Source organism: Gallus gallus, chromosome 1, assembly GCF_016699485.2.
Source record: "Gallus gallus isolate bGalGal1 chromosome 1, bGalGal1.mat.broiler.GRCg7b, whole genome shotgun sequence".
NCBI classification, from domain to species: Eukaryota; Metazoa; Chordata; class Aves; order Galliformes; family Phasianidae; genus Gallus; species Gallus gallus.
Window position 1 is genome coordinate 185,764,248 of NC_052532.1, and position 27,216 is coordinate 185,791,463.

Sequence of the window (27,216 nt, forward strand, 5' to 3'; positions counted from 1 at the left end):
GACATTCTGGGATCTGTCTGTGTTCGTTTCGGGCCAATCACTTCAGAGCGTGTGTAACAATCTTCCCTCCTGCTGATACACTCCAAATCCACCTACATTTTTGCCTCCTCACCTCTAATTAACCAATAAACGCAACACCACCTGGGTCGGAGGGGAGTTTTCCTCTCAACGCCGCAGGCAGAGGAACCCCTCTCGTTTCCCCCGCCCGCTCCGCGCACCGCTCCAGTCTGACACGAGGAGGGACAGCGCGGCGCTCCCCTCAGCGCCGCCACCCAAGCGCGGCCCCGCGCCGTGCCGGCCGCTCTCTCCGCTTCCCGCCGCAGCGCCGCGTCCCCCCCCGGCGGCGGACAGCGTCCCCGGGCGTGCGGCAGAGGGCGCCCCGCGTTCCGCCAGAGCGGGGCCGGGAGGAGCCTCCGGCGCGGCGCGGCTCGGCCGGGGAAGGAGGGAGGGAGAGAAGGAGGGAGCTGCCACGTCCTCTGCGGCGAGCGGAGCGCAGCCCGCGCCTCAGCCCCACGTGCGGCGGAGCGGGGAAGTTGCCGGCGGCCGCCTCGCGCTGCGCGCCTCTCTCTCAGGCGAACGCGACTCCGGGTAAGGGCGCGCGGGGCCGCCGCCGTCCCGGGGTGGGGAGAGCGGCTCCGGGGAGAGCCGCGGCGCTGGAGGGGCTCCGTGCGGGCCGACTTCCTGCGGGCTGCGGCTCCCGGCGCCGCTGGCGGAGCGCCGCGGGGAGGAAGCGCAAAGTTTGCACGCGGCGGTGCGCGGGCGGCCCGCTGGGGGGAGAGCGGCCGCGGGACGGGGCGGGACGGGGCGGTGTGCGGCCGTGCAGCCGGGACTGAGCCGCAGCCCCTGCGGAGATCCACGAGGAGAACAACTCTTGGAAAGCCCCGCGGCTTCCTTGATCGCCGTGGTTTTACTCGGACTTTCGGTTCCCCGGCCGCGAGTGCTGCTGCGTGTGGGAGACGAGCGGGAGCCGCGTTTGTGCAGCCTGGTGGGGGGGTCGGGGGAGCTCGGAAAAGCTTTTAAAGGTGACCCGTGTGGGGGGGAGCCGAGATAATCCGTTCTGAACGTGGAAACGCCGCTCCTCTGTTTCTTAACGCGGCGCTCCCGTTGGTTCGGCGCTGTCCCCGCCGCGCGCTGACAGGAGCGCCATCCCGGGCTGTTCTTTGCTTCTCTTTCTTTCTGTTGGGCACCTGGGGAGCAACTCGTTTTCTTTCCGGGTGTGTTTCTAAAGCTCCCGAGCTTCAAATCTGCTGTTAAAACGGGGGACGGAAATGTGGTGTGCTGTGGAGGTCTCCCTTGCGGGGTCCCCTCCCGGTATCCGTGCCGGCCCCTCCCGGCTCCATCTGCAAACCCCATCCTCGGTTCTTTTTGGCTTTGTTCGGATTGCTCTTTTCTAATGCAATAAAAGTCTGCTGGGAATTCCCCACTGCCCTATTAAAAAAAAAGAAAGAAAGTGGAATGAGTTTCTCATTGGTGCTTCTGTAATAACTTCTTGTGCTCTGTCCTGTAGCGGCCTGTTTATACCTTGCAGCCCTGCGAGGCTGAAGTGAGGAGGAAGGCGGCTCTGGGCTGTCCTCAAGCGTTGCACGTGGGAACCTCAGCCATCTTTCTCAGCTAAACCAACGGCTCGGCCTTGGAGCGCATTGGGCTGCAGCCTTCCCTTGTGGTGTGTGGGAAATGTAGAAGCAAGGATGACCCGCATTGATGTGGGTGTGGTTGTCACGTACCCTTTCTGCCCAGGGCAGTGGGTTGATCCCTGGGGGTCCCTTCCAACCCAAACCACCCCATGATTCTGTGCTTTTATGACAGGACGTTCTGGGAGCCACCTGTTTCTCCAGTGCTCTTTCCAGCATGGGCTTGCAGAGGTTTCTGCTCCTCAGTCAGGTTGTGGTGAAGGTGTTGACCCAACGCAAATGGTTCAGAAGGGTATGGGCAGCACTGACAGATAGAGGTAAAAATGAGCCCTTAACAGAGTTGGTGCTGCCAGGGTGGGTTTGGAAAGCCCTGTTTGTACAGTCCTTAGCACTTTGGCCACAATAACCCCGTGCAGCACTATAGGCTTGGGGCTGAGTGGCTGGATGACTGTGAAGAGTAACGGGACATGGGGGTGTTGGTTGATGCTTGGCTGAACATGAGCCAGCAGTGTGCCCAGATGGCCAAGAGGGCCAAGAGCATCCTGGCTTGCATCAGAAACAGTGTTGCCAGCAGGAACTGGGAAGTAATTGTCCCTCTGTACTCAGCCCTGGTGAGGCCGCACCTCGAGTACTGCGTCCAGTTTTGGGCCCCTCACTGTAAGAAAGACATGGAGGCCCTGGAGTGTGTCCAGAGAAGGGCAGTGAAACTGGTGAGGGGTCTGGAGCACAGGGCTTATGAGGAGTGGCTGAAGGAGCTGGGATTGTTCAGTCTGGAGAAGAGGAGGCTCAGGCGAGACCTTATTGCTCTCTATAACTACCTGAACGGAGGCTGTGATGAGGAGGTGTTTGGCCTCTTCTCCCAGGCAACAAACAGGACCCGAGGAAATGGCCACAAGTTGTACCAGAGCAGGTTTAGGTTAGACATAAGGAAAAACTTTCTCCCAGAGAGTGGTCAGGCACTGCAATGGCTGCCCAGGGAGGTGGTGGAGTCACCGTTCCTGGCAGTGTTCAAGAGGCGTCTGGATGAGGAGCTACGAGATATGGTTTAGTAGCTTGTGGTACCAATGGGAATGGGAGGATGGTTAGACTAGATGATCTTGTAGGTCCTTTCCAACCTTGTGATTCTATGATTCTGTGTGAAGCACCTCTCTGTGCTGTGACCAGTGCTCTCAGACCAGTGGGGCCAATCCACTGGAGCCATACTTATCAGTGGCTGCATGACTACATCTGTCTGGGAAAGAGCACTTGGGCTTTGAAGCTATCCCAGAGCATCAGGCTGTAGCACAGCTCACACTGTGTGAGGTGGCTGTTGGTCACACTTGCTAGCTGCACATTTGGGGGTATGTACTGTTAACAGGTGAGAGAGTGGGCTGTTTCCTCTAGTCACTCCTAGAGCAGTGTGCTAGCAAAATAATCTCTTTTTTTTTAATCCAATCTAATCATGTTTTTCTGTGCATTAGACAGTGAAATGCTCCTGTATGTATATACATGCTGATAAGGTGATATCAGCTGTCTTATGGGATGGTGGATACACTGGACAGTAAATCTGGCTATGGTACTTCATGTGCGATGTAAAGCAGTTTCCTCCTCTGTTTTTGTTCCATATTTTCCTCCTCCATCATCTTTCTCCCTTCCCTGTTAATTTGAAACCAGCAGGACTTGGCCTGACGGTGTGTGCACTGCTTAGAGGCAGTGGTTCAGGGGAACTGAAAAGGGAGAGTTTTCTCCACTAAGAGTCACCGGAGAACAGCCCAGGTTCGGCAGGGAGTGGTGCTGCCATGAGAACTGTGATTACAGGGAGGTAAGTTCATCAGCTTGCCCAAGGAGGCTGTGGATGCCCCATCCCTGGAGGCATTCAAGGCCAGGCTGGATGTGGCTCTGGGCAGCCTGGTCTGGTGGTTGGCGACCCTGCACATAGCAGGGGGGTTGAAACTCGATGATCGTTGTGGTCCTTTTCAACCCAGGCCATTCTATGATTCTATGATCTTTTGCAGTGGTATCAGGGTTTGAGAGAACTGAGCCCTAATTCTCTCTGCTGAGTCGGGCTGGGTTTGCCATACCCTCACAGCTCCACGTCCCATCTGCTCCTGAAGTTGGAGCTCCCTGGGAATGGACCTGGCCTTTCTTGACTCAGCTGTTAGGTCTGCCTGCTCCAGAGCAAAATGATCTGCCTGTTTTCCTGTCTCTCCATCGTGCGCTGCAAGGAGTGTCTGTGGCTGACCGATGCCCACGTTGTCCCATAGCAATTCTGTGTTGTGTGCAGATCTGGATTTCTCTGTTTTCTTGACACTTGACTGCCACGCTTCAAGAAACGTCTGGCAAGCAGATCTTGGCTGTGGTCCTATCGAGAGGTCTCTGAGGTGAGTGCTGTGCAGGGCACCAAGCCAACAGCAGGGCTGCTTTTAAGCAGGTGGCATTTTTATCACGAGGTGCTATATCCTATAGCCTCCATGCTTGTGATGTCCTGTGGTGTTCTCCCCCTTCCCTTAGGTTTTTTTTTTAATTATTGTAGTATCAGCTTTCCTGTAAGTGCTTGTTAAAGCCGAGAAGTTACCTTCCTTTCCGTCCATATGGGAAACAGTTATGTTGACAGATGTGGGCTCTGTGAGGGTTTGCTGAGCTCTTAATCCTGTTTGTGGCTAATAGGCCATGCTAATGTGGAAGGGCATCTCTTTCACTACACCAAGATCTCACCTGCTGCTGCCTTGGGGAGATGCGCCATTAAAATGCTGTGATTGCCTTAGCAGTAATGGTGGACCAGAGGTTGTCACTGTGAACCTCTGCTATGCTGCAGGTCTCCCCTCTGCTTTTTTTATTTTGGTGAGAGATTTTTTTCTTGTTAAGACAAACCCTCCAGGAATTGCTGCGGGCAACAGAGGAAGCAGGCTGTGTGTGCTGGCTGTGGCAAACAGCTGGAGATGGGGTATTGGTGAACCCTTTGGGTATTCTGAGGGTATGAGATGTGTGATGCTGTTCCCTTTGTTGCCTTTTGCCCTACCCCTGGCTTGATCTCAGGGTTTTTCACTCTCCTCTATCCAGCTTCATTTGATTTCTTGTATGCTGCTTTTAGTTGCAAAGAAGTTACTTCTTTCTCTTTTAAAATGGGAGTTCTGTGCTTTAGTCAGTGTGACTAGAAGCTTCTGAACTCCGGTCATTAGAAGTCTTGTGGAATTTCTCGAAGCATAGGATGCAGAGCATTTACATTGTTCTGCATGGAAGTTATCACAGAATCATAGAATGGCCTGGGTTGAAAAGGACCACAATGATCATCCAGTTGCAACCCCCCTGCTATGTGCAGGGTCACCAACCAGCAGACCAGGCTGCCCAGAGCCACATCCAGCCTGGCCTTGAATGCCTCCAGGGATGGGGCATCCACAGCCTCCTTGGGCAACCTGTTCCAGTGTGTTCCACACCACCCTCTGTATGAAAACTTCCTCCTAATATCCAACCTAAACCTCCTCTGTCTCAGTTTAAAACCATTCCCCCTTGTCCTGTCCCTGTCCACCCTCGTAAACAGCCATCCCCCCCTCCTGTTTATATTCTCCCTTCAAGTACTGGAAGGCCTCAATGAGGTCTCCCCGGAGCCTTCTCTTCTCTAAGCTAAACAAGCCCAGTTCCCTCAACCTTTCTTTATAGGAGTCATGAAAGCATAAGCATAATTTTAAATATATTTGTGACTTGACAGAGACACCTCTCTCTGGTCCATCATCATGCTGCTCAAAACCTAATCTTAATAACTACAGTGCACTGATAAGACTTTCCTTATAGTTTCATGTGAGTGCAGAAGATACCACTGTCCACCCTATGTAATTATGTGTGCTATTTCAGCAGTTGCTGAAAATATTTCTGATCAAGGGGTTAATTTTGTGCAGTTTGTTGATGATACTCCTTGGGGTTGAAAGGCTTTGGAGCAAAATACCTGCTTGCCTTCCTCACTGCTGGTATGCTGCACTGAAAGTATATGCGAGATAGAGACCTGAGTTCCAAACATTTGGTGGAGGCTGTCAGTGAAACCAGGTCTGAGTGTGCAGATGGAAGACACGGTCAGTGATTTGTGGCACTGAGTTGCAACGTGAGAGATTCTTTTTTTTGTTTGTTTCTCTTGAGTAGAGCTGCCTAACAGTACCAAAATACCTGTATTTTTCCCTTTATATCAGCAGTGTCTAGGATAGCTGCAAGGGAAGGCTGCTATGACCATGATGCCGCACCTCGAGTACTGTGTCCAGTTTTGGGCCCCTCACTGTAAGAAAGACATGGAGGCCCTGGAGTGTGTCCAGAGGAGGGCAACAAAGCTGGTGAGGGGTCTGGAGCACAGGCCTTATGAGGAGAGGCTGAAGGAGCTGGGATTGTTCAGTCTGGAGAAGAGGAGGCTCAGGGGAGACATTATTGCTGTCTATAACTCCCTTAAGGGAGGTTGTGGTGAGCTGGGGGTCAGCCTCTTCTCTCGTGTGACTAGTGACAGGACGAGAGGGAATGGCTTCAAGCTGCGCCAGGGAAGGTTCAGGCTGGATGTTAGGAAATACTACTTCTCTGAAAGGGTGGTCAGGTACTGGAATGGGCTGCCCAGAGAGGTGGTGGAGTCGCTGACCCTGGAGGTGTTCAAGGAACATTTGGACATTGTGTTGAGGGACATGGATTAGTGAGAACCATTGGTGATGGGTGGATGGTTGGACTGGATGATCCTGTGGGTCTTTTCCAACCTTGGTGATTCTATGATTCTATGATGTATTTCCTCTGTAACTGGCTTTTAAAAATGGGACAAAATAATAGGAAGACTCGGTGTGTCATCCTTGAGGAGCTCTTCTTTCCTTTACACAGGTGGTAACGATACTGCTGGGCTTTTCTCAGTCTGCTACAGCTGCCGGTGGGCATGAGAAGCCTTAAGAAGACTTCGCAGGTAGAGTGGGTGGGTTCTGGCACACCCAGATGGGCACTGCATTGTGCAGAAGGTCAGGAGGTGAGCAGCCACGGCTTGCTGAGTTGGCCAGATGTGCGGTGGAAGGAATGCTGGTGCTCATTACCGGACTCATCAATGCCTGGGAACAGGGCTAGAACGTGAACTCGTGTGTGCTGCCTTCAGCCTTAGTGCCAGCTGGCCTCTTATCTGCTCCCGTTCACTATTTTTATCTTGTTTGGCTTGCGTGTGTTTTGCATTAGACTTTTTCTAGGGATCCTTCTCTGTGCAGTCCAGTTGTGTGTATTTCTTCCCTTTTTACCCCAGCTGTTCTTTGCCACTTTGTCTGATTTTTTTCAGTTGTACCATTAGATTTTTTTTTTCCCTCCTTCTGTGCCTCCCTCCCACAACGTTGTTTACATTTGTTCTTCCTTTACTTTCATCTTCTTGTATGTTTTGCCTTTTAACTCTTATCCTTAGAGGAACCCAGCTTTACTTTTGGAGACCAGCCCTTTCTTATTGATTGCCAGCTGCTTTTTTTGAAACTAATTTGCATTCTCTGCTCTTATTGTGCCAGACAGAGGACCAGTGATTTTGAGTAGAGCTCTTTCCCCAAAGGCTTTGCTCGGAAATTGTATTTCACAAAAAGAGTAGAAAATAAAGAGCAGCATCAGTGCAAAAGCTGCTTCTGCCTAAGCAGTGTGTTTGTGTCTTTGTCACATGAAGAGCAGAAATGTGGCCTGCCCTGCTGCAGGCACAGATGACTTCTCCAGGCTGAAATGAGCTGCTGGGCTGGAGGGGGATGCAGAATGTTTGGCCTTGTGTTTACTGACACTGGCACCCTTTGGACTCTGGCAGCAACAAACCCAATCCATTTGGGTTCGGGCTATTTATGGAGGTGGTACTTTTGTTCACAAACACTTGTTTAGCTGTGTGGGTTTTTTTTTTTCCTATGCCATGAGTAGCTCTAAAAATTATTAAGAGCTCAAATATACTACAGATAGAGAGCTGAAGAGCTGTAGCTGTATGATGGCTAAACCGGGGGAAAAGATTAAGCAGGCTGAGGTGAGGGGCTTCAGTGCTCCGGTAGTGTCTGCCTTCAGTTAGGCTCTCTGTTAAAGGTCTAAGGGTCTTTAATAAGGCTCCATGAGGCTTACGTTGCCAAACAGAGAAGCCTTGCATACAGCCCATCTTGATTCCAGGCTTTGTTCTGTGCTAGCGGTATGGATAATCATGCCTTGGACGCAGCAGACCTCGGGGTGTATATTTGTCATGCCCTCAGACTGCTTTCTATTTATAAATTGGTCTCACTGTTTTTACACCCTCTGTCAGTTTGATTTTGTTTGGCACCTTGGCTTTGTGTACACAGAGAGCCGTTCTCTGGCCACAATGCAGTGCTTAGCAGCAGGTCTGAAGAGCAGGCGTGCTGCATAAACCCCTTATTGAAGCTCACTGAAGTTCTTTGCATCTCAAAAGTCCATTTTCTGGAGACCTGTGCCCATTAAAGTCCATTTTCTGGAGACCTGTGCCCATTTCCTCATTGGGTCTTGCTGTAAATGCAGCACACCTGCCTCCAGGTAAGTTTAGGACAGAAACTGTGAAATAAGCATCCATCCAAATGGTTTGAGGGAGGTTAGGTGGCAATGCTGCATAGCATTAAAAAACCAAATGCTTTCCCGAATTACCATGTTAAAGGTGGAGTTTGTAGCTATGGTATTAGGATGAGTGACACCTGTTTGGAGGCTTGGGTTATGAGTGTTGAAGGGCCTTAGCCTGGAGGAAGGGGTGTGTGTCAATTCTCGCCTGGATGTTTAGGTCTGATAGCCCTGCTCAGAAGCCTGGCTGCAGAGCTGGGCTGATTTCAGCCTGCAGCCTCAGCCTCCTTCCCTCCATTGTTCCAGTGGTTCTCACAGCGGTCGGACAAACATTCAACAGGATAGAAAACAGCATCTGTAAAAGTAAGATTTGCTCTGACATCTAATTGCAGCAACTTCTTCTAAGTCTTCTAAGTCCTTTAAAAGTTGAAACTGGCTCCTTTCTGCTGCTCGTTCATTTGGTATGTTAGCTCATTGTACAGCAATCTCCAACTGGCACACAGCGGCTTACTTTTTATGACATAAACTGGGAGAAGGGACAAAGATTTGTGTACGGTCATTTTACTGTTTCATTCCCCATGTCTTCCAGCTGTAGCACTGCTTCCTGTGTGGGAGAGTCAGAATGGGGGACCTTTTCTGTGTCCAGAGTACGACACAAACCAGTGCTAGAAGTAGGAGTGAGAATCCATTTGACCTCTCGAATCCGTGCTTTTGTTAATAGTAGAATGGGTTATTACTATTGAACACGGTGGGTTTTTTTTTAATAAAGAAAGAAAGTTTAAATGTAGTGCGTGCTTAAGGCGAAGCAGGGGGTGTTTCAGGCACTCAGAGAAGCCTGCAGAAATAAATCTTCACAGGAAACTCAGTTACAAGCGGAAATATTCACGTTGGTCTGTATGTATTAATATTAACATGGGGCTCCTCCCTGCCTAATGGTGCCCCTACTAATAGAGCTGGCGTGTAGCTGTGCCATGTCTTACCAACTGGCCTGCACTTCTCTGTTTGCAGTCTCAAATCTCAAATCAAAACAAGGTAGGGGCTGCGTCTTGTCTGTAAGCCATCCAGCTTTGTTATTTCAGTCCTGCGCTCAGTAAAAATGCAGTGTTGACAGACTGGCCTCTCAGCTTAGGCTCAGTGCTGCTCCAACAAATGGCTGCAGCTTTAGAGCTGGAGCTGCCTTCCTTCTGGCCTCCTCTGAGCAGGAGCGTGGAAGGTTGGGACCTAAATGTGCCCTGTGCCCAGTTTGGTAAACTGCATGGAGGTTTGTTCACATGCTGTCCTCATGCTGAGATGCCCGACTGCCAGGGGACCTTCTGTCCTTTGTGACATTGGAGCATTTCAGTGCCTTTTTGTAGATGTTTCGTGGGGTGAGGTGTTTGGATAGTTTGCTGTTTTACATATTTTACTTCATTCGTTTATTTTTAAGGTACCTCTGCACTTGTTGCTTAATTTTTTATTATCTGGACGTGTTTTCTTGGCAGCGATTGGTTTTCCAGTGCCTCTTTTGCAGCAGTGAAAAGGCCATTGGCCCCTAAAGCTTTTCTACTTAATGTGCTTTTTTGACCTTGTCAGTCACTTTCTGTTTCATAAGTGTACAGTCCTGGGTGTGTTACATATCCCGTGTTGCTGAACTAAATGACGATTGAGGGTTTCTGAGGGATATGGGCTTTGATGGTAAATGCATGTTTTTCCCTATGCAAGTTTATATTTGTGCTGTGTGCTGGGCAGTCCTGGAGGGGAGGTTCTGTGTGAAGAGAAGTCTGACAGATTTTGGCCTTAGCAACCCTTGCAAGTGCAGGAGAGGAAGAATTAAGGAGAACAGCTGCACTGTGCAGAGTGTGAAGAATCCACATCAGTGTATCTAGTCCCTTTTTCATGCAGTATAAGTAAGAAGGTGATGGGAGGATTCAGTCTTCCCCGTGGTACCAGCAGAAGAGCAAGGACAGCACCTGAGAGCTCGGTAAGGCCCCGTGAGCTGCTGAAACTTCCTGGGCTGTGTTCAGTCTTCTAAAATACAGCTTAAGAAACAGCCAACAAAATGTGTTTTCCGGGGGCCAAAAAGGTTTCCAGGTAGAGATTCATTTGTCATCTCCAAACTCCTTTGATCCCCATATAACGCAATTCAAACATATTTTTAAGCTTAACCTTATTTTAATTAAAAAGAAGAAGTGTCATGGCAGGGTTTTCGACATTGCATGTTTGCTGAGCCACATCTACAGGCTGGAGAAATGAGAGGAAATTCTGCTCTCTGGGTTTATTTGCTGCTGCCTTTTGTGCCACATTTCAGTGGGTGCAGGATTGTTTTCCTTCGAGCTGAATGGGCACGTGGTTTTGGCTGAGTATCTTCCTCCTGTGAACGTTTTCATTTGGTGCGTGAAAATAATCTGGTGCCGTGTTACTGAGAATAAAGAGGAGTTAGATTGTAGGCACGGGCTGTGTTGTCATCTGCTTTTCTTCCCGTTGTAATTTCAGTAGATGCTGAAGCTTTTGTTAATCCCGGGGAGGCGGATTTGCCTTCCAGTATAAATATTATCTATGAAAGTTCATTTCAAGTTATCTACGGGAGAGTGCACACGCGAGGTGGGGATATGTGGTGTTTTCTTTGGAGCATGCCTTTTCCAAAGACATTTGTGAAGGTTGCTAATGCGTTTCCTGCCTAAGAAGCCGAGGAAGTCAAAGAGAGAAGGAGATGACGGACATACCTGTTAGTGCAGCGCCGGGGCGTTTCTGTAACCTCCATCTCCTGTGCAGTTACGAGCTCTGCAGGAAGGGGATCTGCACCTTGTGTTGGAAACTCTCAGGCTTCCTGTTTCTATGAAAAGCTGGTTTCTGGTGGGGCCTCTTAACTTGCACTGCTGGGCCATCTCTTCCTATTTCCATTGCCCCAGAAACTTGCTGCTCTCCTCCAGTCCCCAGTAGTTACCGATGTCTTCACAGTAGAGCAGTGTAGCAGCATCAGCCACGTGCCAGTCCCTTGGAATTCTGCTGCGGGTAATATTTCCTGTGAATAAAGTGTTGCTGTTATAGAATTCCAGGGAGCCCTGAATCTAAATGTATCAATTATGTGTCAACACAACAGCATCTGTCGTTGAAATTGGGTATCATTTATTTGGCATCAGCGTAGTGAAGATTTGGCTGACAGCCAGAGTGAAATATTCCAGCAGAAGCAGCAGCAGCAGGAGCCATCTCTGAAGTAATTCTCTGAAATTCAGGTGCTCTAACTAACATCATTGAACGCATCCTTAAAACACGAGGGACCTTCAGCAAAAAGGTTCCATGTTCTTGTCTGCTTTTCTTTCTTTTTCACGTTGAGTTATTGTTTTGTTCTTGCTCTCCGCAGAGACGCGCGCAGGCTGTGCAATGTATACATCCTGTGATTTGATATCCTCCTTTTGACCGCATTTCATATTCCAGCACTTGTTTACATAAAAATTCCAAGTGAATGCAATCAGCGATGGCTGCTTCGGGGGAAATTTAACTGTGAAAGAGGCAATGCTTTCAAAATGGGAGAGTTAGAAATGACATCCCTTTTCTCCAAAAGGTTTGCAAGTGTCTGTGTTTTTCTTAGGCATTACCCAAGTATGTTCCGCATTCCCAGGGCTGTGAATGAGGACGGTGAGTTTGGAAAGTCAGGCACAGCCCTGAGCCTGTTGGATGCTCTGTTTGCCATGGATGCACTTGCTGTGGCTCACTGAACATTTCAGAGTACCTGAGGGGAAATCAGAAACAAATCACTTTGCTTTTACGGTTGCTTCGTATCGTACTTGAACAAGGTAGAGAAGCAGCCCTTCTGTTTAATGGAGAAGCTTGTGATGGGCAGCTCCTGGGTTCTGAGGTAAGTGTCTTCTTGGAAATGAGAATAGGAAGCTCAGCGTTGTAAAGCAGAAAATAAGTCAGAAAGACTGGGAGGTTGTGTGACATATCCAGATGCCTGCGTGGTTTCTTTTAGCTGGCTGGGGCTCCAAATTGAAATGATTCACCTGTGTGCTAAAGAAACTCTTAGAAAGTGTTAAGAACAATGCAGAGATAAAAGTAGTTGGGAGAAAATATGCATTGGGCTTTCAGTGCTGGGAGAAAGGCTTGTGGAATAAAGATGAGGGCTTTTAAAAGGGTTTTTTTTTTTTTTGCTGTTTTTTTCCATGAGGTCTGAAGGTCTGTGAAGTTCAATTTCTCTCGGAGGGGAGAGAGCAGTGAAGGGGAGGGAGGTCTGTCATATTCTCTGCATTTCAAATGAGTTGGTTGCTGTTTGGGTAGGAAAAGCATTTGGATTTACTCTTAACTTCAGGCTGTCAAAAGAAATCACAATCTGGAGTTAAGTAATGAAACCTCTTTAGGAAAATCGATGCTACCTTATCCGAGCTCAATTTATTCAAGAGGTCAGCTCTGTTGCTGCCCTGGAAAAGCTTGAATTTAATGATTAACCTCTTTGTGACTGTTCATGTAACTTCAGGCTTTCTGTCTGGTACATTATGTAAGCATGAGGCAAGATGATAATGGAACACTTTATGGAATGCTATGCACTATCTGGGGAGAAAATCCCTCGGAATTCTACCTGCAGTGTGCATCAGCCCCAGTGAAACTGAGAGAAGCCCATTAAGAAATCCTATTAGCTGTCTGCTCTCCAGATGAGTTAAAACCTCTGCTCAGTGTCTACCTGGTGGCTTATCTGGCAACAGTGCTGTCGCCCCTTCTGGAGAGGTGCCTTTTCGTGCAGCTCTGCCAGGCGTACATTCATCTCAGCCACGTATAACAGCGAGAGTCAAAGTGATACCCTGTAATAAATGTTAAAATCGTCTTCACTGTTGAACCTGACACTGTCTTGTTCTGTTCTGTCGGCCTCCCATTCAGCAGATCTCCTTGTGAGGTCTGAAAGTGTCACACAAGCATTAATGCACGACAAGAGGGTGAGAGTGTGCGTTGTGTGAAAGCAGCACTGAAAGGCGCAGTGCTTGGCCCAGGAGTGCTGTCAGATGGTAGATTGTGTTTGCTGTAGCAGTATTCATCTCCATAATTTTCTGTGGCTTAAAACAAATCCGTAGCTCTTGTATTTACTTCCCAAAATTCTATTTCAGAAGTAGCTTTAGTTAATGTAATAGCCTGTAAAGTCTAAATTGTTTTTCTCTTGAAACAGAGAGTATCAGGAAGAGTAATTCTAACAGCAACTGCACATCTCTCATAAAATACAAATCTGCAGCCTGCTCTGTGCACTTCGATGCTCGTGTCCATGGAGTGGCCTGAAACCTGCCGAGCACTGCAGTAGCAACTGAGGCAGACTGCCACACTGGAAGTGAGCTTCTTTGCTTCCTTCCTCACCAGTTCTTCCCACATCTAAGTAGTTCTTTATCTTTTCAAAGTGTTTTCTGTTGGTAGGTGTTGCTTTCCATCGGCGTTTAACCATCTTCTATCTTTCCTTTTACTTGAAGGAGAGGAATTTGGACTGCAGCTGCCCTCACTGTTTTTAAGCGCTGTACGCTTTTTGCTCTTGAGCTCCACCAAGTTATTGCAATCTTTGCCTATGCAAAATTATTTTGTATTTCATTCTAAGATGGCTATTCTGAGATGTATGAGTACTGTGTTATTTCTGTTCGGGTGTTTATGAACAGTTTTGACCTGTTGCTGCCCTCTCCCATTGTTCGAATCATTAGCATGCCCTCAAGGGAGGTGAGATGACATGTATGTGGGGGACAGTAGGAAAGGGCAGTGCTATTCCTTTTCCCTTCTCAGAAGTGGGCATTGCCGTTGTGGCTCTGACTTCAAGGCTTGGCTAATCGCTGCAGAAAATCTCTCTTCTCTGTCTCATGGAGGGATAAGCAATGGCTGATGGATCCAGGTCAGGGGAGGAATACAACTAGTTTATCTACCGACTTCTCTAGCCCTTTTTAGGAAAAAAGTTCTGAATTGTGCAGGAGGTGATGTGTATTGTCCATGTTGTTTGCCTCCAAAGGCACAAAATGAGCTTTGGGATCTTTTAATGTGAGGTTTTGGACAGCCCGTGTTCAAGAGCACGGGTTTCTGCCCTCGGCTTTATTTAGTGTATCCAGGTGCTGGGTTGGTGGGTAGCCAGAAGCTCTGCTAAACCACTGCCTGATTCTGTCTCTGTGTATGTGGTTTGTTTATCTCTGTGTCCATCGCTTTTCTTAGTCTCTCTTCTTCCTCCAGTCCAGATTAGTTTGAGGAAAACCACATTTTCTTTTCCGTTATACTTGCACTGGAAATTCAAAGGGCAAAAAGTGCTTTCTTCACTCTCAGGAACTGAGAAGTGCTATTGCTGAAGGCCCTCATATCTAACATTGGGGTCTGAATCTTCTTCTGGCACTGCAGCTCTGGCACTGAGGAGCAGCCTGTTGGGAGCAGTTTGCAAAAACATTTTGGAATGTGTCAATATTATTAAGTCAGTACTGGAACCTTATGTGAAGCAGTCTCTATCAACTTACCTCATGGAGAAGTCAGAGCTTTCATGTTTCCTCAGAGAAATTGTTTCACTCTGCAAAGAAGCAGTGGCTTTTCCGTGGTGACTCGGTATGAAGAAGCTCCCAAAAGCTTTCAGCAGCCCCACGTCCCAAGCAGGCATCAGCAGGAAAACTGAGGTCATCTGTAATTCGGTATTTCGTTCTGTGAAATTGCCTACACCAAGAGAAATAACACATTTACATGTACATTAACCAGGGTTTGCCAGCTCTTGGAGTAAAGCCAGTTCTCTCAGGGCCAAACAAACGCTCTGAGTGAATGAGTAATAATCTGTTATTGTCACTCTTAATTTATGGATGGGTAGATAGAGCAGTGTTTGCTGTTTTAAGCTGTCCTATTTGCTTGGAAGGCAAAAATCATGATTAGCTATCAGCTTGGAATTGTGGAGCATCTCTACTATGTCTGCTTATAGCTGATTTGCTGGATACAGTTGTTGCTCAAGTTCAGAACCTCCTCTTACGGTACGAATTGTTGTGGCAGAGGGTGAGAATGCATGAAGGTTACAGAAGCCTTAATTTTTCAACAAGTGCAGTTAAAAGCAGTTTTTAAAAGTTCATACAAATGTAGATGCGTAAGATTTACAGTCTCATGAAGCTAACAGCAACCTTTGTAAAACCGGGATGGTTACAAACATCGTCAGAACATTCTTCCAAGGAGAAAGATGCAGGATTTTTAATAGGAACACTTAAAATTGTTCAGCTCTAAGGCCTGGCCCATATTAAAGACTGCAGAGAGACAAATAGCACAGCATCCCTATGGAGCAGAGTACGAAGCATTACAAGTTGCTCCTAAGATGAAATTCTGCTCAGAACGCCCTGTGAAGTCTTCTGAGAGATCTCTTGGCAGGTTGCAGAGAAGCGTGCAATATCGCACCTAAACACATAGGCAGGAGATGGGTGAGAATTACAAACCTCACGCGCCAGCTGCTGAGAGTGCAGCAACGTGGTGTGGAGATGAGAATGGTAACTGAAGTCTGACTTCTCTCACAAATTGGCTCTCCCATCCACTTCTTTTAGCCTTTCTTTCACTACCATACAACTTTCTTTCTTCTGTGCGTGTTTTTTCCTTCCCCTTCCCATTTGCTCCTGCACAGTGGGGGCTTTCTTGCTCTTTCTGTCCAGACCCAGTATCCTACTCACCTCCTTGTTCTACACTGTTGTTTTTTTCCCCCCCAGTGGTGTTAAACTTCTTCTCTATGCTCTTACTAAATGAAATAACAGCAAGAGGGATCAGCATTGATGCTGTAGATGAGAGGATGCCCACAGCTCAGGGCTCTGGGCTGCAGCCACTAACACTGTAAGCAGTGGAGGATGGGTCAGTGGTTTCTCAGCCTCTGGAAGTGGGTTTCTAGACAATGAAAGGGGGTTTCTGTGCTGCAAAGCCTTAGCTGCCACTTGGTCTCTGCAGGCACCTTGGTAAGATAAAAAGCTAAAATATCCCCCACTGGGGATAAGGTCAAACCTGTTGTCTCCTGGATTGTGGGCACCCATGCCCTGCACATGCACAGTTCCCAAACCATCCATGTGTCCTAATGCTGCCATTTACACCGTTACAGGCTCAGGGTACAACCCGAAGTGTTTTCATTGTTGTGTGCCTGCTATTGTGCTGAAGAGAGGGTCTACTGGACTGAGTGCTCCAGAAGGTGCCCTACCAAATGTGGCAGATGTGAGCAATGAAAAGAAAGGAATTGTATTCTCAAGTCAGTTGGATCTCGATAAAAATGTTTAAAAACCAAACCAACACCACCACCAACAAAAAAACAGCCCACAAACCCAACAGCTTGGAGGAATGTTTCTTGAAATTGCTCTAAAAGGTGGAGCTATTGAGATTAATGTGAATTAATCTATACAAAGTAAGAAGGATACCTACTTAGATCTCAGCAGCAGCAGCAGGTGCTTGCAGCATTATAAATAGAAAGCAATACAAATTGAGGTGCTTATTAAATTTGCCTTTATGATGCTTTGAAGAATTGCAGAGGAACAGAAAAGAAAAATTACCAGCGGCGCTGGCTTAGGAGGGCGACTTAAAATAGCTGTGCTGCCAAAGAAAGCAGAATGTAAACTAGAATAACTGATGGACTTGCTCAGGAGGGTTATCTTGCAGCAATTCATCCCTCACATGGAGAGGTTGACTGAGAGCTGTGCACGGATGTGATTGAACAGTGGAGGGCTTAATTTTTTGCACAGTTTTAATGAAGTGTGGCATTTTAATCTGTTTTCCAACAGATTGCACTCTAATCCTTTCTGGAATTGCCTGTGTTTAAAAAGTTTTTCCCTGTTTCCTTTTGGCCCTTCCCCCTGTTGACAAAAACCGATTCTGTAGGAAACGTTCATGGTTGGGAAACGGATTCGTTCAGAATTCTTGCTGTCTTTTTGGATAAGGCTTTAGTGAGGATCCTGTGTGTCCCTCAGCTTTTTCTACAACTCTGGAAGCACTGCAGCACCTCCACGAAGAGGTGGCTGAGCAGGGCAGCTAACAAATGGTCTTGTAGACCAGATTGGAGCAGCAGGCTCAACGAGCAGAGAAACCATTAAAAATGAATCAAAATCAGTGATTTTTTTTTTTTTTTGGTCTTTAATGAGATGCTCAAATTGATTGAATTTGGCAGGGAGCGTACGAGGAAACTGCAGTGTGGGGAAATCAGGTGTTGCTGCTGGGATCAGTGAACTGGCCTATGTGAGATGCTGGATCCTACCTGCTGCTGTGCTGCAGCACTGGCAGGATTGGTGGTAGAGGTGACTTCTGCTGGGCCACAGCGTCGCTTCTGCACCCTTCTCATCTCCTCCTTTGGGAAAGGCACGGCTGTTGCACAGACAGTGAAGGACCTGCCTTAGAAATGGAAGTGAAGTACGTACACATGCAGAACAGGTGAAGTCATTGCTGTGTGAAGGGGGGAAAGTGAAGTTCTGCTGATGATAACAAGATTCCTGGCTTCCACCCAGGATCTCCTTGGGACTGCACATATGGTCTTACCGGCTCTGAAGTGGTTTGTGTGCCATGATATATGATAGATTGATATATTTTAGCTGTGGTTAGCAATTCTGTTGCATCCCTGTGCTTATACACTGTTACGTAGGGTATATAAAGTTCTGGTGTTGCTGAATGTTCTAGAAGGTCGCTTGCACTTACTGCTGGCTGAATTACAGCATTGAACCCATAGCTGTTTGTTGAATGCTGTAAAGGAACTTGTGAGATATTCTTTGAGTGCCCCTGCTTGTTTCCATTACGCACACTGCTCCACGCTGTTTGCTTTTGCTTCTAAGTTTTTAGCTGACGGAAACTCCCGCAAGTAGGATTGCAAATAGGATTACATGCATAGGTGGTGCCAGAACCAGTGCTGCAGAGGCAGAAGGCGGCTGGTGCTTAGGGGATGGCTTTGCTGGGAAACCCCCTTTGGTTGGACTGTGCAAAACTTCTTTCTGTCCTTGTATTCCTTTCCTTTTTCCTTTTTCCTTTTTCCTTTTTCCTTTTTCCTTTTTCCTTTTTCCTTTTTCCTTTTTCCTTTTTCCTTTTTCCTTTTTCCTTTTTCCTTTTTCCTTTTTCCTTTTTCCTTTTTCCTTTTTCCTTTTTCCTTTTTCCTTTTCCTTTGTCTTAATTAAACTTTCTGCATTTGAATTAGTTTACATTAGTGTCACACAGTCCTATTATGTGTAAATTGACAGACACTAACAGGGATTTGATCAGCCTAATCCAGCTGTATGTAATTATGTGCCTTCTCCTTAAATAATTGCAAACACAGTCTATCAATCATGGCAGGGGAGCCTGCTGCTTTATAATACTGTGGGATTGTTTAGTGAAATGTAATAAGACTTCAGGTTTCAGATGGGAAGTAAACAGAATGAGATTTTAATGAGACCGGTGATAGGAAGAGAAAACTCCACACCCGTCCTCTGTTGCAAGCCTCATTTCTTATCTTTCCCTTCCCCCCCCCCCCAAGAAAGGTGTCCTGATTGTCACATTGATGTGAGAACATTTCTGTCATTTGAAAGGAATTTGGGCAAAGCGTCAATTTCTGGCTGCCAGGGGAAGTCCCGGCCCTCCCAGTGGTGCTGTTCTAATGAAGGTGGCTTTTATTTCATTCGCTGATGATTACCCAGATCAAATAGAAGGGCGTGCAAAAGGCCACAGAAGTAGAAATGAAATTGGCCGTGCCACTTCTGCACAAGGTTGCAAACACGTGCCCTGCTTGGGAACAAGTAGCTGAGGGAGTCCCCTTTCCTGGGGAGATGGATGCACTTTGAAAGTGGTCCCCCTAACACAGGCACCCGCTTTGGCAGTTGTGTTTGGGTGTACTTCTGTGTGGTTTACTTTATCTCCACTGTCACGCAGTCCTCCCCTGGCGCGTGGACAAGCAGGGAAAGGCAGGCGCAGCGCCAGCAGGCTTTCCTCAGCCTGCTACCGAAAACCCATCTGTGCCAAGAAAAGCTTGGAAAACCAGAACTTCAAACAAGCCGTGAAGGGAGTGAGTTTGAGATCACAACCCCTTGTTCAGCAGGCTCTGGTGTTACGTCCACTTGGCTTTAAATCTGCAAATACCTCCAAAAGACTTTATAATGCCACGAGCTCCGCTGTCAGTGCAGTGCTGCCTGTTCTCTCCTGCAGGACTGCCTTGGGGGGCGGTCTCAGGAGCCCAACACACATCTGTCTTACTCTCTGCTATTGCAGGTAGTTCTGTAACTTGAACTAGAAGGGGGAGATCTCCCTTCGTGCCTCCTGAAGCGATTGCTGCACAAGTAAGTTGGAATCCAGTGTGTTTGGGTCGTCTCGATACGGTTTGAAGATATTGTCCCGGTATCTTGGGAGCTGTTGTCCAGTTTTCCTCACCTGTCAATAAGAATCCATTGCTCCCCTCCACACACACAGCTCCACTGCCACACCATGCTCCCCTAGCCTGGGGCTTTGTATGTTTTTAGGCTTAACAATCCGTTCTTGCTGTGGCCATGGATTTTTTTTTTCCTGCCAAGTTTTAGCTTGGACTGAATTGTCAGTGCCACAGTTTTAATGACAGTAGAATTAAAATGAAAAGCAGTGACAGTTGCTCAGCTCCCATGTTTGCATTACCAAACTGTAACATCAGCCTTCAGACTCGTGGGCGCTCTGCCCGCTGTGTCTTAGGGCTCTGTTTCAAACATGTTTATAGCGATGCTGTCTCACAGTAGTTTGAATTGGAGAAGTAACAAGCTGAACACATGCCGGCACATCGGAAATGAGAATTTCCCATCTAGGTCATCAGCAGCCCAGGGAGGAGAGCTGTGGCCCTGTGGTGACAGTTCTGTTTGTGGCATTCAGTTATCAGTGACAGCCCAGGTCTCAGTGGGCTCACGGCCCCAATGCAGCACCGTTGGAAAACACAGATGATACGTTCATGCTCTACTCCTTGTGCTGCACTCCATCAGAGGCCAAGTGCTGGGAGTGAATCAGCGAATTCCAGGGAGTTTGGCACTGGTGACTGCTTTATTTATTTAATGTGGCTGTTTAGAAAGTGTCTGAATTTCTATTAGCACAACGGGAAGATACATGTTTTGTATCCAAGAGATTATTGTCAGGAACAGCTGAGAAAATTCGTTTTTAGGAAAACAGCTGAGCAAACACACAATATGAAGTCATATGCTGGCTGTTGTGCTTTGCTGCATTTACGTGCAAGATCGTCTGTGGCTGCATAGATAGAAAATGGTGAGGCTTTCTTTAGAAGCCCCCCTGGGAACTGAATTCACGCAGTGATAGAAATGACCCGTTTGCTTTCAGGAAGTGTTAGTTCCATTCCTTCATCAGATTGCCTGTTGCAAAAGTTGTCTTGATACTGATTGTTTATCTACAAATATTACTTGTTGCCCACTTGTTCATAGTGCAAGAGGACTTGCCTACTTATTTTTTACTCCATTCACTTCATGCTTCTATGCTGCATGCAGGGCAGATTGGATTGCTCTGCAACGCTGGATGTGCTGAAATACCATCACCTTGGCTCTGTTTAACTTTAGCTTTGCAGATGCAGAAATCCATGGCTTTTTGCTTCTAGTACAGATTACTGGTTGTATCCAAGTCCTCAGAATAGTGAAAACCATACTGAAGTGGCTTTTTGCTTTGACAGCCTTGCAATCTCTGACTTTCTAGCAGTATTCGATGATGGCTTATATTTTCCAAATGCTGTGAGTAGTTTGGAGACTCTCAAAGCTACATTTACAGTAAATGTGATGCTGCAGTAATGATGGGTCAATTCAGATTCAGTCTGTAATATGGAGAAAAAAAAGCCAAGCACCTTCAATAAAAAATAAAGTGACTTCAGACAGCGACTTGATAGTTCCATGTCATTATGTGTGTAATTAAAAGCCTTTACCCTTGAAAACAGAGTTGCTTGGATTTGTTAATCATCATTCTTTGCTACGGTGAAATAGACTGAGGTAAATTCTTGCAGTGTTAAGAATGGCTTCATGCAGTAATGTGAAAATCCATTTTTCACAGAGCAACAATTTCCCTCTTAATGCTTTTCTCCGTTCTTAGTGCTGTCTGAAATGATGACAGTGTCACCATAACACGAAGGTTTGAAATGTAACATTCCCAGCATTATCTTCAGCTGTGCTTCCACTCGGCTCTGTAACGTCTGCTGAAAAGCACTGGGCTGCGTGACTCAGAGCATCTGATAGCACAGCAGCAGAAGTTACTCGTGTCACGGTGAGCTCTACCCAAAGACTCCTCTCTGGCTTCAGTTGCTCTTGTTGCATTAAGGGGACACCTTGTACAAATTAAAAGTTTATTTTTTAAGCAGGTAACCCTTGTTTCTCTGTGATAATGGTCCCACAGAGCTTCAGTGCCTGAAGGAACTGTCCTGCAGCTGGAATATTCCCTCTGCCAGGAGGCTGCTTTTGTGCTGCTGGAAGTGGCTGTGGGGGAGGGAGGGAGGATGTGGTTGGGATTAAAGTGTTACCGTAACCTTCTGGGCAGACTTGCTCTTTAGGGTTCAGCTGTTTCAGTCATGTTGGCAAATCCCTGCTCTATCCATCTTTGTCTTCCACACAAGTGATTGCACAGAACATTGTGCTCCTTTGGAGCCTGTCACATAATGAAGACTTTTTAACCATCTCTTTACATTTAGCGTATAAAAAGTGTAATAATCATCCCCGAAAGCAGTTTGTAACGGTGCTGGACAGTAACTGCTGCAGTTGGATAGAAGCTGTTACAGTCAGGCTTTTTTTGGAAGCCCACTCTTTGGAGCCAGGCCCTCAGGGCGTGAGGTGCCAGGTGTGTTGGATAGCAGACCCTGTGGGAGCTTAGTGCTGGTCCTGTGCTTGCCCAAGTCCACGCCCAGGTTGTGGCTATCTGAAGGACTGACGGCGTTCTGCAGGGAAGATATACCTGCAAAAAGTGAAGCACAAGAGAAACCAATGGCAGAGCTGGACCTTTGCCTGGATGGCAGGAAAGGCTGCGTGTGGATCTGAGGTCTCTGGAGACCCAATCCACAGCTCTGAGCACAGCATTCCCTTTGTAAATCTGCCCCAAGCTCCTTCTGGATGATGTCCGGCTTTTTTAAATTCCCATTTAGCTGCATCTGTAAGCTGGCCAAATCCATCAGAAATTGGTGACCTTGCTGATGCTGCTTTAGTGATGGCCAGACCTTAGAGCTTCAGGAAAGTGAATTCCTATCCAAAATGTGGTATTTCACCTTGAGGTAAAATCAGCTATGGAGTAAATCTGTGCTCCATAGGAGGTCTAAAATAAGGCTTTTATCAAATTTTACCCAGAGCTTGTAAGACAATGTTACACATGGTTCAATCATTAAAAAAAAATAATCACTGGTGTGGTTTCAAAGACAGGAAATAAAGCGGGGTCTAGGCAACAGCTAGACATTAATTAAGGCAGAACTGAGCGCCATTATTTCAGCCAACTGGCTGGCTGGGTCCGTGTCACACTTCCTTCATCTCTGCCAGGAGCTGCTACCTCCTTGTGCTGGTGGCCTCTCTCCATGTCTGGCACTCAGCTCGTGCTTCAGCCTGCTCACAGTGGCTCTGGCTGCTGCTGGGCCCTCAAGTAACGAGCCTGGTAACTCAAATAAGGAACAAGATGGTAGGTTTGGTGGTTCGAGCTCTCCCTCAACTTACTTGCCATGCTGATGTGTCCTAATGTTGGTCTGGTTTCTGAGGTGACAAGCGACAGAGTGTGAGTAAGCTGCCTCAAACTGTGCCAAGGGAGGCTTAGATTGGATATCAGGAAGAATTTCTTCACGAAAAAGGAGGTCAGGGGTTGGAAAGTGCTGCTCAAGGCGGAGGTGGAGTCCCTAACCCAGGTCGTATTTAAGACATAGGGATATGGCATTAGGTAACATGTTTTAGTGGCGGACATGTGTTAGGTGGTGGTTGGACTTGGTGATCATGAAGGTTGTTTCCAACCTAAATGATTTTATGACTCTTTGAACTACAAGTTTTAGAGGCTTTTCAACACTACAATAATCTGAGGAGTGTTGTCTGCATATTGATCTTGTGTCCTTTTTCCCTACTGCTGACAAGCAACATGCATACAGCTGCTGTTCTGTTGTTTGTTTTTAATGTCTCAGTAACACACATTGTCCCAGGGGAAAATTTAAATGATAAAAATTAATTCTTGTTGGATTGCTTGAACTTCAAGATATTTTGCAGTTCCAGAAACATGATGGTGTCAGTACATGATCCAGGGACCAGGTTAATCCAAAGTGGTTTGCAAATGCTTGTAATGCGGGATTTGGTGAGAAATTATTCAGCTTAAGGTGGTTAATAAGTTCATGCTGTGATGTTGATGATAGTAAGTTCTTCAGATGTCTAGACGTGTGATTACACTGAGTGCAGCTAAATGAAACCTTCTGTGCATGTGTTACTTGTAGGAGATCCCACATAGCGATGCCCAGCAGCGTTAGTGTGGCTGGAGGCAGTCAGCTGTGCCTTCCCTGGCTCCCAGGAGTAGCCCCGGGCAATGTGAGGAGCTATGAACAGCAGATCACTGTGGTTAGCCTTAATTTTACAACAAAAGGAGACTACAGATTGCTGTAAAGTCTGGTTGGAGGGTTTTCACTGCATTTTGAAGGCTGGAAGTTCCCTTGTTTCACTACTACCTCTGCTTACCCATATTTGGCTGCTTGAAGGTGCTGCAAAATGCATCAGCGCTGATAGGAGTAACTTTGGTAAGTCTAATCATTTGTGCTCCTAGATTTTGAGGTCGGCTCTGCAAAACAGTTCAGAATAACTTAATCCAGGGGTTATAATGAAGAGCATTTCTATATATATAAAAAGCAATTTGGATGATGGACAGGGAGGCGTGCAATTGCACTAGCTAAACTTTGAGCGGGGTGCTAACTTTGTGAGTTTCTATTGTGTTGAAGAATGACATTTTTAGCTTTGTCTTCAGCAGCTTGGACTTTGAAGCTTTTGTTCTGCTCAAAACGTTAGCTTCTCAGTGCTAGGCTGGAGCACTGCAGGGTTGGATGGCCAGTCTCTGTGGAATGGACGTTCCAAACAACTATATCCAGCCTGTGCTTTCTTGACGTGGCAATCAAGCCATCAGGTTCCTGCTTCTGGGGGGTAACTTTGCTACAGTGGACTTAAAAAAACCAAAACGCATCACCCCATGGAATTCCATAAAAGAAAGATGATGTTGTAGACTACTGTCAGGCTGTTGTGGGTTGTTGATATTCCACTTCTGCTAGACTGCGTTAATCCCTTCTGTTGCTGTTCAGACAAATGTCCCAGATAAGGGAGTCACTGACCAGTAAAAGCAGTAGTTGAACAAGTTTGGTGTTCACTGCCAGCCTTGGCAGGAGCTTGGGATGAGCTGAGCAGCTGCTAGCAATGGGAAGCAGCTTTAGGGATGCATACAAGGTGTAGCAGCTAGCCCTCTCCTGTCAGGGATGACTGGGAATGGAAAGAATACTTTCTTTCAACTTCTGTTTGAGGAGAAAAGGTGAGTTTCCAACTCTTCTGTAGAATGAGTTGCTCTCTGAGCTTGGAAATGAGCTCACACAAGATTGTAGTACCCATAAGCTGTCACCTTCTAATTGCCCTTCTGATAGTGACTTGACCTGAGATATTTTAAAGAGGCAGTGGTAACTAGCTTGTTAATCACAGCCAGTGCTATATTATTTCCTTCTTCTCCTTGTCTGAATTTGGCCTTTCCAGTGAGCAAACAAGGTGATTACGGGACAAAGGAGGACAGAGCTCAGAAACATGAGATTTACTCTCATGGGCTGTGCACACTTCTTCCTGCTAGTGAGATCTTGAGGCTGCCATCCTGGCTCTGGCACTGACTTGCTTGGCTGAAACTGTCTGCTCTTTCCGTATCTGCTCCTTCACGTCCATAACTGAACAGTCACGTGCCTCCCACTGAAGTCCTTGGTGAGAGACATGGAAGCAGACGGGGATGGTTCTTACTCTGCTTGCACAACATAGGTTCCAGAATTTTGTCTTATTGCAGTGGAGCACTTTTTAAAGTGCTGTTTCATGTCAACAGGAATATACCAGCAGGTGCTACATCCTGGACCTTTCCTGCGAGTGAGTGCTGTCTGCTGCAGTAACTTTGTGATTGTGGCCTTGCATCTGGGCTCCAAATGGCAGCGGGAGCCTGGCAGCAACTTGCAGAGATTCCCTGCTTCCATTTTATGGTTCAATTAAGATGAACCCTAAGGCGCATCTACCTACAAAACTGGGCCTGTTTCTGTGCAAGTCCATCTCTGCCTGTACCAAAGCCAAGTAACCCAATCTACTGGAAGCGTTTGGGATTGATGCCAGATTCCCAAACTGGAGAGCATCAGCTTGCAACTCAAGTGGTGTTGACATTTGCGGGAAGGCTTTATGTTCTAAGCCATCAGATGTTAGCTGGTGTATGTAATTAACTTGGTATAATTTTGCCTGAGAATGAGATATTCTGTCAAAAGAGACTTAATGTTTTTAATGTCTGGGTAGCAAGTGATGCTGTGTAGAGCAAGGCATACATTTCTTGTTTGAGAGACTGGTTTCATGGCAACTCCTGTTTGTTACTATGGTACGCAATGAGTCCTGAGGGATTTTACTGTCCATCACTTCTTAGGTCATGTGAGTAATCCAGATATAAAACCCACTGATGTATGCTAACAGTGGAGACAGAAAACAATAAGAAAATACTGATGCTCTGCAAATCTAGTTGTCCCGGGAACAAATGTAAAGCTTTATTCTGCTTAGTGGTTTAGAGTTAGGTAACAAAGCTTGTGACCAGAGCAGGAGGCAAATGGAAACAGAAAGAGTAAGCAGAAGACTTGGGTTTTGCCAGAAGAAATCAAAGACTGAAAAGAAACCACAATGGCACAGTTTATAGAAGGTGAAATGCTGAAGACTCTCCCTGGATCCATAAGAGAGCTGAGGATTTGCTGAAAGAGAGTTAACATCTAGTAATCGAGTAGTCCTGTTTGTTTAAACAGACTGGAACAGTGTGTTGTGTGTATTTGCTCCATCCAGTTCCTATGTCTCTCCATTATGAAGTTCATTGACCACTTCTGGTCTCTCTAAATATGTCTTGTATTGCAGTTCTAATGCTACAGCTTGCAGAAGGAATCCATGTTTTTTTAAGACTTGAACTTTTTGTCTTCTCTTTTGAGAGCCATCCCAGTCACTGAAATTTTCCATTTATGCTTTGTGAAAACTGAAGTGAGCTGTTTGCCTTGGAGACTGGGTTGTGTTTGCAGAGAATAAGACCAGAAGAATTAGCTGCATGCAGAGGTCCTGTCTGCTCAGTGGCTGGTTTGTTTGTTTGCTTAGATGGCATCCAGGCAGGTCTGTAGGAAAACAGAAGTACTGACCCAATACCATGAGATCATTCTGATAGTTTGGTCATTTCTGTAAGTTCAACCTACCCTTGGATAAGATTCACAGCAGGCAGATTGCTGTTATGAGAAAGGATGCAAACATTTCTGTAGTTGCACTCAGCTGGTAGGTGGGGATTTTTGTTTTGTATATGAGCATTTAGTCTGGTTTTGTTGTCTGATTGACAGGGTTGAGTGATAACAACAGAATGCATCCCACTTTCAGTGAAAACCATTTCTTTTTTAAGGCAACCATAAGACAATTCGTTGACATTGACTTGTAATGTAATGTTCTATGATCACAGAGTCATAGAATGGTTTGGATTGAAAGGGACCTTTTATATCATCTAGTTCCAACCCCCCTGCTATAGGCAGGGACACCTCCCTCTAGACCCAGTTGCTCAAAGCCTCATCCAGCCTGGCCTCGAATGCTTCCCGGAAGGACATCCACAGTGTCTCTGGGCAACCTGTTTCAGTGTCTCACCACCCTCATAGCAAAGGATTTCTTCCTACTATCTAGTCTAAATCTACCCTCTTCCAGTTTAAAGCCATTTCCCCTCGTCCTGTCACTACCTGCCCTTATAAAAAGTCCCTCCCCAGCTTTCCTGTAGGCCCCATTCAGGTATTGGAAGGCTGCTGTGTTGTCTCTCGGAGCCTTCTCTTCTCAGTGCTGAAGAGCCCCAGCTCTCTCAGCCTGTCTCTATAGGGGAGGTGCTCCAGCCTTCTGATCATCTTCATGGACCTCCTCTGGACCCGCTCCAACAGCTCCATGTCCTTCTTGTGTTGAGGGTTTCAGAATTGAACACAGTACTCCAGGTGGGGTCTCACGGAAGCAGA

The 27,216-nt window shown here is 46.8% G+C and overlaps 3 protein-coding genes across 10 annotated transcripts in view; 1 reads left to right on the top strand and 2 right to left on the bottom strand.

Moving 5' to 3' along the window:
* Positions 1-434: 434 nt before the first annotated feature.
* Positions 435-27,216, top strand: part of SMCO4 (single-pass membrane protein with coiled-coil domains 4) — a 28,862-nt gene continuing 2,080 nt past the window's right edge. The window contains exon 1 of the mRNA NM_001164340.4: positions 435-588. The gene's annotated coding sequence lies outside the window, so the exon portion shown is untranslated. The remainder of the gene's footprint in view (positions 589-27,216) is intronic.
* Positions 505-1,774, bottom strand: LOC121107653 (uncharacterized protein DKFZp434B061-like). The gene is made up of 2 exons (XM_040653208.1): positions 1,522-1,774; positions 505-1,428 (listed from the first exon to the last, which is right to left on the bottom strand). Exon 2 carries the CDS (start codon positions 1,351-1,353, stop codon positions 505-507), a length of 849 nt encoding a protein of 282 aa, XP_040509142.1. The 5' UTR covers positions 1,354-1,428; positions 1,522-1,774.
* The window catches only part of DEUP1 (deuterosome assembly protein 1), a 73,212-nt gene continuing 55,535 nt past the window's right edge, over positions 9,540-27,216 (bottom strand). For 7 of the 8 annotated variants that reach the window (XM_040671935.2, XM_040671927.2, XM_040671933.2 and 4 more), the window contains 2 exons: positions 14,555-14,744; positions 9,540-14,461 (listed from right to left, as the gene is read on the bottom strand). In XM_040671935.2, the coding sequence (XP_040527869.1) occupies positions 14,383-14,461; positions 14,555-14,744 (269 nt within the window). In that variant the 3' untranslated portion in view covers positions 9,540-14,382. Of the gene's footprint in view, positions 14,462-14,554; positions 14,745-18,518; positions 21,939-27,216 lie in introns of those variants that run through there. The other variant, XM_040671928.2, reaches the window with a different exon arrangement.

What these genes read in the sequence shown, in the direction of transcription:
- LOC121107653 (XM_040653208.1), bottom strand. Translation starts at nt 1,353, where the DNA reads ATGGGGTTTGCAGATGGAGCCGGGAGGGGCCGGCACGGATACCGGGAG.